The sequence below is a fragment of the Bombina bombina genome, chromosome 5 (genome assembly GCF_027579735.1).
Source record: "Bombina bombina isolate aBomBom1 chromosome 5, aBomBom1.pri, whole genome shotgun sequence".
Classification (NCBI taxonomy): domain Eukaryota; kingdom Metazoa; phylum Chordata; class Amphibia; order Anura; family Bombinatoridae; genus Bombina; species Bombina bombina.
Window position 1 is genome coordinate 1,052,772,683 of NC_069503.1, and position 14,465 is coordinate 1,052,787,147.

At 36.8% G+C, this 14,465-nt stretch overlaps 1 protein-coding gene across 3 annotated transcripts in view; it reads left to right on the forward strand.

The window, feature by feature from the left end:
• The window catches only part of COL14A1 (collagen type XIV alpha 1 chain), a 251,509-nt gene that overhangs the window by 164,034 nt on the left and 73,010 nt on the right, over positions 1-14,465 (forward strand). For all 3 annotated transcript variants that reach the window (XM_053715323.1, XM_053715321.1, XM_053715322.1), the window contains 3 exons: positions 3,775-3,939; positions 11,976-12,014; positions 14,252-14,390. In XM_053715323.1, coding sequence (XP_053571298.1) covers positions 3,775-3,939; positions 11,976-12,014; positions 14,252-14,390 — 343 coding nt within the window. The remainder of the gene's footprint in view (positions 1-3,774; positions 3,940-11,975; positions 12,015-14,251; positions 14,391-14,465) is intronic.

Genomic DNA, 14,465 nt, shown 5'->3' on the forward strand with positions numbered 1-14,465 from the left:
CTTTCTAATTTACTTATATTATCAAATGTTCTTTGTTCTATTGTCATTGGTTCAGCTATCTCCCAGGTGTGCATTTCTGCTGCTTCAGCAAAGGATACCAAGAGAGTGAAGCAAATTTAATATTGGAAGTAAATAGCGTTTAAAATGATATGCTCTATCTGAATCATTAAAGAAAAATCTTGGGTTTCATGTACCTTTAAGGCATTTTATTGTTTGGTACATGTATATGAGTGCTTTTAGAAGGATGTAACAAGCTAGATTTCTAAGAACATAAAATCTTCATCAATTTCAGTCTTCACAAATAATAATCTTTGCTCCCTGTATTTATAACAAATATCCAAGTTAAAGGAATAGTCCAGTCAAAATGTAACTTTCATGATTCAGATAGAGCATGCAGTTTTAAGGAACTTTCTAATTTACTCCTATTTATCAATTTTTCTTCGTTCTCTTGGTATCTTTATTTGAATGTAAGCTTAGGAGACAATTTTTAGTTCAGCACCTGGATAGTGCTTGCTCATTGGTGGCTACATTTAGACACCAATCAGAAAGTGCTACCCAGGTGCTGAACCAAAAATGGTCCGGCTCCTATGCTTAAATTCTTGCTTTTTCAAATAAAGATAGCAAGAGAATGAAGAAAAAATGATAATAGGAGCAAATTAGAAAGTTGCTTAAAATTGCTCTATCTGAATCATGAAAGTTTAATTTTGAAAAAAAAAAACCCTTTTAAGCAGAAAATAAAAGTCCCTTTTAAACGTATTTGTTTAAAGGCTGTGACACACTGCAAGCGGAGCGACACGCAGTGTGTAGATGCGGATGTGCGCGCTCAGTGTGTCCTGCCTTTTCATCTCTGAGCACTCTGCTGCATCAGGTCGCGTAGCTGAATGCTCAGAGATGAAATATTTGATCTTCAGAAGCGATGCAACGCGGAGCGAAGCAGCTGCTTCGCCTCGCGCTGCATCGCTTGCAGGATGTCACAGCCTTTATAAGCAATTGCTTCCTTCTGAGACATAGTCCTAGAGGTTGGTTGTAATTAAGTTACTGGAGCTTAAATCTCCTCTGGCTGTAGCCTTCAAGTGTAGCCTCTTGCCAAAACAATTATCTTTGAATAAACAGTGATCCATCAACTTCTGTAAATGGGCCATAAATATATTTATATGAAATGATCATATCACATTCCAAGCGCCTCTTTTCACCAGGTCCAGTTTGGCAAACTCTCCTCATAGCTTAAATTCTATAATCCCATATTGATTTTATAGTCCTTCTTGCAGTTCTAGTTTGTAATAACTGGTCCCCACAACTGCACTCCCTACTCAAGGCAAGGTATTACCCGCAATTTATTTAGGGGCAAACTGAAGTTTTCTTTCCCTTCATCATATGCTTTCTTACCTTGTATTTGCTTAAGAAGTTGCTGTGTGGCATTAAGCACTATTCTTTAGTTTTTTGTCTATATGAACCTAAATGCTTTTCCATCTGTTTCACCAAGTCTTGTGCCATTTAATAATATATAGCACTTCCAAAATGCAAACTCTTATGCGTCTTATGTTATCAGTGTTAAATCTCTTTCCGTTCTTTCATTTGTTGAAAAGTCCTATGGAGGACAATTATATCCTTCTGTTGCTATGATTCCTTATGGTCATTTATAAATAATGTTATTCATACGGCATTCACACAATTATTTTTATGGCTAGATTGACGATTGGAGTTCAAACCATTAAAGCACAAAAATATTATCATTATTATATTTAACCCTTTAAGGACACAGCTTTCAGTTTGCTCAATTGTTTTATGACGGAAAAATTCCGTCACATGTCCTTAAGAGGTTAAGTATTTGAATTTTAGTGCCACGATCCCATGAGAATACTTTTATTTTAGGTAATCTAACTGATACAAATTGTTAAATCAGAAAATGCCTTATTGTAAGAGCAAGACTATTACTTTTTTGACCAATTTACTGACATTCAAAAATATCTGTCAGTAAATTGAGATAATCCCCAGAGGAACAAACATCTAGGGTATCACCTATGACAATTTTTAAAGTAAAATCAAAAGTAATAATAAAATGCTCTAATGTGACAAAGCATTTTATTATTACACTTTTATGTGCAAAGAATTATGGGCTAGATTACAAGTGGAGTGATATTTATAAATTTATTAATTGCGCTAGAAGAAAACTTTTTTTGCTCGTCTGGTTGTGCTGGTATTACAAGTTGAAAGTAAAAAGTTATCTTGCTTGTGCTAACCCGACGCGCAAAAAAAGCCAATATTACAATGTTGCGTGCGCATTCACATATTACTCCAAAGAAGTCAATGGGGAAAAAACCTAAAACCCACCTCTCGGTCAAACCCGATCGCATATCCTCATGTGCGCTAAACCAACATGAGAATATGCATATTTTACATTCCAATGTTCTGAACATTGCAGAATATGTTCAATTTATTCATAAATACATATTTCCATATATATCTGATTGTATTTTGGTACAATATACTGTATATCTATACACACACATATGTATATATATGATTATATATAGGTATAGATATACACAGATATATATATAGGAATATCTATTTAGAAATACATAGAACATATTCTGCTATGTGTAGAACATTGGAATAAGAAATATTTACAGTAAATACACAGTTAAAACCTTTATTAAATATGAATATTTCATAAATATTTTTTTTTTATGTTTTCATCTACTTAACTGCAAAGGGCTCTACTGCACTTATATACTGTATATATGTCAATATATATGTACACATATGTATTTATGTGTTTAAATGTGTATATATGTTTGTAAATACATAGATATACATATAAATACATATATACACATATAAATTAATTAATACATCTGTACACACACACACATATATATACATACATATTTAGAGATGTATACACATATGTATGTTTCTTTATGTTAAAGCCCTTTGACTTGCCTGAGATCTCATATCTTTGAGCCTTTATAACTTTTGTGTGCAATATTTTTTTGAATAGTTTTTATTAGATGGTCTTATTATGAGTGTAACTGTACTTTTGTAATATATTTTTTATGTGTTTTGTGAGACTTTTTGTTTTGTGAAACAGTTAACCAGAGCTCTGGGAACGCGGTAATTATTCTAGCGTAAATCTAGCTTGAATGCATTCACGTTTACTTTCAACTTGTAATACCAGCGCAATTTAACCTGTGCGCAAACAATCATAAAAACCCGATATTGCTTGCGTGCAAATGTTTGCACTTCACTCTTAATCTGGCCCAATGTGTTTAACCCCAACAAAGGCAATAAAAAGTCAGCTCCAGTGACAATGCACTTCCCTAGCTGGACAGCAGCAATGCTCTGGACTAATGCTGGACATTTCCAATTGTCCAATAATGGAGCGCTAATTGGAATAATGCGTGGGTTTGTGCACCCACATTCACTTGCTCACCCATGTCTTTCTCAGGGCCTGATATTCAAAACCTCGTTGCTCAGGTGAGATATTCTAAGACATCTCGTCTATACGGTGAGGCCATTAAAAAAAAATTAGAAACACAAATTGTATCTTGACAAATGTTTATGTTGCTATGTAGTATTAGTTATGTGAAACAGAGACTCCTACATTACAATACAAGGTCTAGAAAAATCCCAGAGATTGTGAGTGATTTTTAGAAGGGACAAAAATTTGAGTGTCATCTCCCTTTAAGTTCAAATAAGGTAAAATTAAACAGAGTGTATTGGGCACGGCATGTAAATGGCATTCTGATTAATTTCCTCTTTCCTTCCCAGGTTTCAGCATTTTTGCTATTGGTGTGGCGGATGCAGATTATGCAGAGTTAGTTAACATTGGCAGCAAGCCCAGTGAAAGGCATGTTTTCTTTGTTGATGACTTTGATGCTTTCAAGAAAATTGAAGATGAACTGATTACCTTTGTTTGTGAGACAGCCACAGCAAGTAAGTGAGAACTCTTTCTGGGTTTCCAGTGCAAAGCAGCAATTTAAAAGACCATAGAAGTAATACATTACAGAGTATTAAAGTAACATTTTATAGTGTACATCAGGAGTTAAGCACTGTGTTGCAAAATATCTCTATACAAAATAAATGTTTTAAACATTTAATTTGAATTGTCTTTGGGAAAAAGGGGTAGATTTATGAAAAGGCGAGCAGCGAATCATGTCCGCTTGAACTTGCTAAATGCCAACAGCAGGGACCGTCAATCAACCTAAAAAGTGGCGGAGAAGTTAAAGTGAATGTAAATTTTTATGATAAAGTGCCCGGTTTTTAAAAAATAGATTAAAAACAGGGGCACTTTAATTCATAAAAATTTACATTTCACTCGTGTCTTTTAATCTTGACAGCTGCTGCATCGCTTCCTCCGCCCGTCGCAAAGCCTCTTCCTGGGTCTAAAATGAGGAATCCGGCTTCCTCCAATCACGGCGTTGAATCAGACACTGATTCCCCCGGGAGGGAAGCCGTGATTGGAGGATGGCCGATCCGTTATTTCTGACGTAGGAAGAGGCTTGCGACGACCAGGGGAAGCTGGAGCGGCTGTCAAGATTAAAAGGTATTTTCACAACACAAGTGAAATGTAAATTTCTCCAACATTGGTGTGTCCGGTCCACGGCGTCATCCTTACTTGTGGGATATTCTCTTCCCCAACAGGAAATGGCAAAGAGTCCCAGCAAAGCTGGTCACATGATCCCTCCTAGGCTCCGCCCACCCCAGTCATTCTCTTTGCCGTTGCACAGGCAACATCTCCACGGAGATGGTTAAGAGTTTTTTGGTGTTTAAATGTAGTTTTTATTCTTCTATCAAGTGTTTGTTATTTTAAAATAGTGCTGGTATGTACTATTTACTCTGAAACAGAAAAGGATGAAGATTTCTGTTTGTAAGAGGAAGATGATTTTAGCAGACAGTAACTAAAATCGATTGCTGTTTCCACATAGGACTGTTGAGATGAAGTAACTTCAGTTGGGGGAAACAGTTAGCAGACTTTTCTGCTTAAGGTATGACTAGCCATATTTCTAACAAGACTGTGTAATGCTGGAAGGCTGTCATTTCCCCTCATGGGGACCGGTAAGCCATTTTCTTAGTCAAAACAAACAGAATAAAGGGCTTATATGGGCTAAAAAACTGGTAGACATTTTTATGGGCTAAATCGATTGCTTTATTTGTGCATATTATTCAGATTTAGGCTAATAATTGGCATTTATAATCTTGGGGAACGTTTATAAAACGGCAGGCACTGTATTGGACACCTTTTTCAGTCAGGGGGCCTTTCTAGTCATAGACTGAGCCTCATTTTCGCGCCATTAATGCGCAGTTGTTTTTTGAGAGCAGGCATGCAGATGCATGTGTGAGGATCTAAGAACTCTGAAAAAGCTTTAGAAGGCGTCATTTGGTATCGTATTCCCCTCTGGGCTTGGTTGGGTCGCAAAGACTATATCTGGGACTGTATAGGGGTTAAATTGAAAAACGGCTCCGGTTCCGTTATTTTAAGGGTTAAAGCTCTGAAATTTGGTGTGCAATACTTTTAAGGCTTTAAGACACTGTGGTGAAATTTTGGTAATTTTGAACAATTCCTTCATACTTTTTCACATATTCAGTAATAAAGTGTTTTCTGTTTGAAATTTAAAGTGACAGTAACGGTTTTATTTTAAAACGTTTTTTGTGCTTTGTTGACAAGTTTAAGCCTGTTTAACATGTCTGTACCTTCAGATAAGCTATGTTCTATATGTATGAAAGCCAATGTGTCTCCCCATTTAAATTTATGTGATAATTGTGCCATAGCGTCCAAACAAAGTAAGGACAGTACTGCCACAATAATGATATTGCCCAAGATGATTCCTCAAATGAGGGGAGTAAACATGATACTACATCATCTCCTACTGTGTCTACACCAGTTTTGCCCACAGGAGGCCCCTAGTACATCTAGTGCGCCAATACTTATTACCATGCAACAATTAACGGCTGTAATGGATAACTCCATAGCAAATCTTTTATCCAAAATGCCTACTTATCAGAGAAAGCGCGATTGCTCTGTTTTAAACACTGAAGAGCAAGAGGACGCTGATGATAATTGTTCTGTCATACCCTCACACCAATCTGAAGGGCCATGAGGGAGGTTTTGTCTGAGGAGAAATTTCAGATTCAGGAAAAATTTCTCATCAAGCTGAACCTGATGTTGTGACATTTAAATTTAAATTAGAACATCTCCGCGCACTGCTTAAGGAGGTGTTATCTACTCTGGATGATTGTGACAATTTGGTCATTCCAGAGAAATTATGCAAGATGGACAAGTTCCTAGAGGTTCCGGTGCCCCCGACGCTTTTCCTATACCCAAGCGGGTGGCGGACATAGTAAATAAGTGGGAAAAGCCCGGCATACCTTTTGTTCCTCCCCCTATATTTAAGAAATTATTTCCTATGGTCGACCCCAGAAAGGACTTATGGCAGACAGTCCCCAAGGTCGAGGGGCAGTTTCTACTCTAAACAAACGCACTACTATTCCTATCAAAGATCCTATGGATAAAAAATTGGAGGTTTGCTTAAAAAGATTTTTGTACAGCAAGGTACCTTCTACAACCAATTTCATGCATTGTTCCTGTCACTACGGCAGCGTGGTTCTGGTTCGAGGAACTAGAAAAGTCGCTCAGTAGAATCTCCATATGAGGTTATGGACAGAGTTCAAGCACTTAAATTGGCTAACTCTTTTTTTTTTTTTTTTTTTTTTTTTTTTTTTTTTTTTTTTTTTTTTTTTTTTTTTTTTTTTTTTTTTTTTTTTTTTTTTTTTTAGATGCCGCTTTGCAATTAGCAAAATTAGCGGCGAAAAATTCAGGGTTTGCTATCGTGGCGCGCAGAGCGCTTTGGCTAAAGTCTTGGTCAGCGGATGTGTCATCCAAGACAAAATTGCTTAACATCCCTTTCAAAGGTAAAACTTTATTTGGACCTGATTTGAAAGAGATTATTTCAGACATCACTGGGGAAAGGGCCACGCCCTTCCACAGGATAGGTCTTTTAAGGCTAAAAATAAGCCTAATTTTCGTCCCTTTCGCAGAAATGGACCAGCCTCTAATTCTGCATCCTCTAAGCAAGAGGGTAATGCCTCACAACCCAAACCAGCCTGGAAACCAATGCAAGGCTGGAACAAGGGTAAGCAGGCCAAGAAGCCTGCCACTGCTAACAAAACAGCATGAAGGAGTAGCCCCCGATCCGGGACCGGATCTGGTGGGGGGCAGACTTTCTCTCTTTGCTCAGGCTTGGGCAAGAGATGTTCAGGATCCTTGGGCGCTAGAAATAGTTTCTCAAGGTTATCTCCTGGAATTCAAGGAACTACCCCCAAGGGGAAGGTTCCACAAGTCTCACTTATCCTCAAACCAAATAAAGAGACAGGCATTCTTACATTGTGTAGAAGACCTGTTAAAGATTGGAGTGATACACCCAGTTCCAATAAAGGAACAAGGAATGGGATTTTATTCCAATCTGTTCGTAGTTCCCAAAAAAGAGGGAACGTTCAGACCAATTTTGGATTTGAAGATCCTAAACAGGACTTGGTATGCAGACCTGGTGAATATGTCATCGGCTCCACCATGGAAGCTACCTTTGAGACAGGACCTTCTTGTTCAAGGTCCATTCGAACACCCAAATCTGGTCTCCCTCCAACTGACGGCTTGGAGATTGAACGCTTGATTCTATCAAAGCGTGGGTTTTCAGATTCGGTGATAGATACTCTGGTTCAGGCCAGAAAACCTGTAACTAGAAAAATTTACCATAAAATATGGAAAAAATATATCTGTTGGTGTGAATCCAAAGGATTCCCATGGAATAAGATAAAAATTCCTAAGATTCTCTCCTTTCTTCAAGAAGGTTTGGAGAAAGGATTATCTGCAAGTTCTCTAAAGGGACAGATCTCTGCTTTATCGGTCTTACTACACAAAAGACTGGCAGCTGTGCCAGATGTTCAAGCATTTGTTCAGGCTCTGGTTAGGATCAAGCCTGTTTACAGACCTTTGACTCCTCCCTGGAGTCTAAATCTAGTTCTTTCAGTTTTTCAAGGGGTTCCGTTTGAACCCTTACATTCCATAGATATTAAGTTACTATCTTGGAAAGTTTTGTTTTTGGTTGCAATTTCTTCTGCTAGAAGAGTTTCAGAGTTATCTGCTCTGCAGTGTTCTCCTCCTTATCTGGTGTTCCATGCAGATAAGGTGGTTTTGCGTACTAAGCCTGGTTTTCTTCCTAAAGTTGTTTCTAACAAAAATATTAACCAGGAGATAGTTGTACCTTCTTTGTGTCCGAATCCAGTTTCAAAGAAGGAACGTTTGTTACACAATTTGGACGTTGTCCGTGCTCTAAAGTTCTATTTAGAGGCTACTAAAGATTTCAGACAAACATCTTCCTTGTTTGTTGTTTATTCTGGTAAAAGGAGAGGTCTAAAAGCGACTTCTACCTCTCTTTCCTTTGGCTTAAAAGCATTATCCGATTGGCTTATGAGACTGCCGGACGGCAGCCTCCTGAAAGAATCACAGCTCACTCCACTAGGGCTGTGGCTTCCACATGGGCCTTCAAGAACGAGGCTTCTGTTGACCAGATATGTAAGGCAGCGACTTGGTCTTCACTGCACACTTTTGCCAAATTTTACAAATTTGATACTTTTGCTTCTTCGGAGGCTATTTTTGGGAGAAAGGTTTTGCAAGCTGTGGTGCCTTCCGTTTAGGTGACCTGATTTGCTCCCTCCCTTCATCCGTGTCCTAAAGCTTTGGTATTGGTTCCCACAAGTAAGGATGACGCCGTGGACCGGACACACCAATGTTGGAGAAAACAGAATTTATGCTTACCTGATAAATTACTTTCTCCAACGGTGTGTCCGGTCCACGGCCCCCCTGTTTTTTTAATCAGGTCTGATGAATTATTTTCTCTAACTACAGTCACCACGGTACCATATGGTTTCTCCTATATATATTTCCTCCTGTCCGTCGGTCGAATGACTGGGGTGGGCGGAGCCTAGGAGGGATCATGTGACCAGCTTTGCTGGGACTCTTTGCCATTTCCTGTTGGGGAAGAGAATATCCCACAAGTAAGGATGACGCCGTGGATGAATTAAAGTGCCCCTGTTTTTAATCAAATTTTTTAAAAACGGACACTTTATCATCAAAATTTACATTCACTTTAAGGAGCAGCGGTCGTTTTAGGCGGACCTGGAATGATGGGGCTCCGAAGCAGAATCCACTGCTTAAGAAATGGAGCCCAAAATGTATTGTTTTACAATCCAGTGATATACCCATTGAAATGCATCCTGTCCAGACTCACTAAAAACAGTAAAAACTCAGATATTAAAAAGCATAGGATAACCACTTGCACAAGAAAACCCAATAATCCTATACATATTTTCAGAAAAAATTGAATATTTAACATTCAACTAGTTCTCCCATTTATATTTATTTAGAAAAACAAGGATCTATGGGTGCAAAAAAATACAAAATGAGGCTAATGGGTGCTGCCTGGTATTATTTATCATTATCATAATCACTTAAAGGGATAGTCTAGCCAAAATTAAACTTTAATAATTCAATAAGAGCATCCTATTTTAAGCAACTTTCTAATTTACTCCTATTATCAATTTTGCTTTATTCTCTTTAAATCTTTATTTGAAAAAGCAAGAATGTAAGCTTAGGAGCCGACCCATTTTTGGTTCAGAAACTGGGTAACGCTTGCTGATTGGTGTCTAAATGTAACCACCAATCGGCAATTGCTACCCAAGATAATAAAGAAAAATTGATAATAGGAGTAAATTAGAAAGTTGCTTTAAATTGCAAGCTCTATCTGAATCATGAAAGATTAATTTTGACTAGATTATAAATCCTTTAAATGCTATAAGAACATGAAATCCCTTATCTCCTTATTTTCATGGTGGAACAACCCTCTTTTCAAATGATAAGGGTGGTTGTTAAAGGGCAATAAAGAATTCTTTAGATGCCAGTGCCCTAATATAAGATCCCCAAGTTTTGATGGATATAGTTCTGTTAAGGGATTTCTGTAGCCATGGTGACCACCTAATAGTCACATGGGCATGTGAGCAGGTGGCCTCTTTAAAATAAAGGTTCAAGTTCCCTCCCATTTTAATATATATATATATATACTGGAGTCGGCTTTAGAAGCCAGAGCATTGTGAAAGTCACTTAATAAACAGGTGATTGCCATAGGAATTGCAATTAACAACATGTCTTTCATATGAGGGATGTTATATATATAGGGTTTATGGTGTCTTTATGGCATATCCTATCACAAAACAGTAGATTGGTCTCTAAACCATCTTTTCTGACCCCTCACAGTTAGCCAAAACTCACTTGTGGCTAACTTCAGTTGTCATTTTTATGGGGCGTGGAAAGAAGGCAAGAGCCCTGCAATTGTGCTTCATTTTGCTTTAGTTTTGTTTTATAATCTAATAAAGTACTTCATCTAAGTTTAAGTGTTGTTTATTTCCATTCAACCTCCTGTGCAATGTTTATGGTGATCATCCACATCTTAGACGGATAAGCAAACCCCTTATTTGTAACATCAGAATCCTCTCTTTCCAGGGCCGGCTCAAGATATTGTGCTGCCTGGGTCTGAGAATGAAATGAGGCCCCCACCATTAGTAACATGACTGATTAGCATATCAACCTACTAGCCTGGCCGTTGACCTTACTAAGCCTGCCTGCTTACCTGCATGCAACTGATATTTATGCACAATTGCGCAATAAGTCGGAATGTAGTTGAATGTTGCCCCTAACCAATTTTGTGTAATTATGCATGAGGAGGTTATACTGCTGGGAGCCTTCGACTTCCCCCACGGAGACACAGAATGCGTTTGGGTCTGACAGTGACTGAGTCAGTCAATGAAGTGCTGAACCTCTACTTGGTCCCATGGTTGACCCGGCCCTGTCTCTTTCAAATGAAGTTTGCATATCTAGGGTTGCCATCATGCCACTGTAAATGTGAATTCTTAAGTAAAATATATATGTCATGAGCCTTTTAAAGAAACATACATGTATTTTTAATGTAAAAAATAAATAAAATGTGCAACAAAAACCACACACAAATAGTGATAATAATACAGACCAATATGTAGGAATATATCCAAAGTGAAAAAGAGTCTTTAATGAGACAGTCCCACAAATACAAATAGTTCAAACGATGCCCCCCAAAAAGAAGAGAAAGAAATGCATCATAGCATAATACTGTGTAAATCTTCACTCCCCAAATGGAAGGCAGACCCAGAATACTCACATTAGTTAGAGCTTTAACAGCTCAAGATAATTAGCTATATTGTGCAGACCCCAGGTAGACTGGATACAACAATGATACATGTTCAATGCAAATGTACAATTTATTAAAAACAAAAGCCAACGTTCTTGTAGATCACTAAGGGTAACGTACAAACATACAAGTGTTATCATTTAAAGCAACAATATAGACTCCATTAGATCATATTGTTTCTTGTTCCCCCTTATTCTATCTCTAGAGAAAAATAAAACAGGATCATATAGAGACACCCTAGAGCACATTTTAGGGACATCTCCATATGACTTCTGTTCCCCTTTAAGAAGAAAAGACATGACAACAAACAATAACAAGAATATCATTTTGCACACAGTTTCTTGGTTTATCAATTAGTTTATTTTACAATATAGCCAGCATTCCTTTTCTTTGCACTGTGTTTAGAATATAGGAATTCTTTCCAAAGAACCACTCATTTATGAGTCTTGCTAATGATTTGATTTTAAGATTTAAATTCTTTTTCTAGGCAAGTGAGGGCATTAATGTTTGCTCCATCTGTATAAACATGTTAAAACTTTTAGAAAAACATTGGCTAGTTTCTGAAATGGAAAGGGAAATTGGAAATATTTTAAAACTAATATACAGTAAAATCTAAAAGAATTGACATGTATATTTAAATGCTGAATCATGAAATTGTGTTGGTCTCTTTTCAAATCCATTTTTTTTTCTTTTCAGCTTGTCCATGGGCTTACATTCAAGGCAACAGTGTATCAGGTAACTCCCTATTAAGTTACTCCCAACCCTGTTGTAAAATGTTAATGCACTTTGTATGTTCTCAATTCTTAATTAAAAAAAAACTGGTAACACCATATTTGTAGCAATCTATTTTTAGAATGAAAAGTTTTTTTGTATGATGTACACCAGGTCTGGTTTTTGTTTGTATGCTGTAGACCAGGGCTAAATTAGACCAGACTCCTGTTTTTGCGGGACCTTCAAGCTAAGAATAATTTTTACATTTAAAAAAAAAAATCAAAAGAAGATTTTGTGACACATAAAAATGATATGAAATACAAATGTCATTGTAAATAAATAAAGTTATATTGGTTCAAAGCCACTCTCATTTGTTTATGCATTTTCTCGAGTTGCATTTGCCCTACAAGAGCAAAGTTGTGCAGTTACAAAAGAGTATCGGATGCTCAATTACAATATTCCACACAATATGCTCAACTCAAAGGAAAGCAAGTCAGAAAGTTGTGGAAAGTACCTTTAATTCTGTCACTTGGCCTTCAAAAGCTTAAAATATTTACTATTTTACTGTTTTGCCCCATTAAAGGGATACTGAACCCAATTTTTTTTCTTTCATGATTCAGATAGAGCATGGCATTTTAAGCAACTTTCTAATTTACTCCTATTATCAATTTTTCTTTGTTCTCTTGCTATCTTTATTTTAAAAGCAGGAATGCCAGCCCATTTTAGGTTCAGCACCATGGATAGGGCTTGCTTATTGGAGGCTTATATTTACCCACCAATAAGCAAGCATAACCCAGGTTCTCAACCAAAAATGGTCCGGCTCCTATGCATCACATATCTGCTTTTTAATAAAGATAGCAAGAGAACAAAGAAAATTGATAATTGGAGTAAATTAGAAAGTTGCTTAAAATTGCATGCTCTATTTGAATCATGAAAGAAAAAATGTGGGTTTAGTGACCCTTTAAGATGCTCTGGTTAAACATTTTATTTTCTATCTAGTTGTAATGCCAGCTTGTGCTTTATTCTTAGCACAAGACTCAGCACAAAATAGCACATCCTGTGCTTTTGATTGAACTCCACTTGTAATCTAGTTCTGTATATTTACTCCACAAGAACTGACTTCAATGTTTGTAATACTATTTAAATTACTTGATAGTGGTAATACTGAAAGTATAATTTTGCAAACATAAAAGATTACTGGTCAGTCCTCTAATGTAATAGTAGCAGGAAAGTGAGTTCCCAACATTCTACAAAAATCCTTCGCAACATCTATTTATGTTCTTAAAAATGTATATCATTATAAAGTGCACATTTTAATAACAACTTAAAATAATTCATTAGAGTAACCCAACGGTCCTTACCACGGTGTATCCATTAATTATGTCAATAGAAAAGTATAGCAGAAACTTGTGGAATTCTGCTTTGATAGGTTTTGTACACAGTTGCCAGTTAACATATTTAAAGTGATACTACAAAGAACACAAATGCTGGGCTACAGCAGTTACAAAGAGATGAATAATAATCCAGCACATGCATTAGTTTTATGACTCAAGTGGCCTATTTACAAAGCTGCAACATTACCTTTAATTTATAATGGTTTCCCCAAAACATAATTATTGTCTATTGTCAAGTCAGCTGCAAAGTTACCTATACAGCCTAAGCTGGTTCAGACTGGCTTAGAAAATCAGTTGACTTGCTACTACAAGTATAGCAAGTGACCTATACTCGGTGTGATGATTGGTAACCAATTTATCCAATCCAGCCAACTGTATGGCTGATGAAAGTCACTACTGTTCACTGAAGAATTATAATAAGTTCCATGTATGATAATATTTAACAAATACGGGTATCATTTTGGATAGGGAGAGTCAAGTATAAAACATTTTCAATTTGTAAACATATTATGACAATGTCACTGGCATATAATTCCTTTCAATTCAAAATACAGTTGCATTATTAAATTAAAAGATTTAGACATGTTTAATGCTTTTCTGGCGCATATTGTCTATGAAGTCATTTTAAAAAGTTGGTTTTAAAAATTAAAGCTAGTTATAAGCCAATTTAAACAAAGAACCAACCAATCAAAATAAAGTCTTGCCGACATGTCAGTTAAAATTGGGCCATTTAAAGTTGGTCCAGGTTAAAAAAAAAAATGTAAATATTGGCTTTTTTTTCAAGATAAGCCAAAGTTGGGTAGTGCAACTTTGGCTTACCTTGAAGCTACTATCTTTAACAGACTCGCTTTACATCTTCATTTTTAGGGTTTAAAATGATGGAGGCTCTTGGCCTGGTGGAGAAGGAATATGCAGCAATGGACGGTGTCTCTATGGAGCCAGGAACATTCAATAACTTCCCCTGTTACAGACTCCACAAAGATGCCCTAGTGTCACAGCCTACCAAGTATGTTGTACAAAACCCATAGCACTCAACATATTTTATTACTATGTTGTTACCCTTTGTGATATATAGTATATA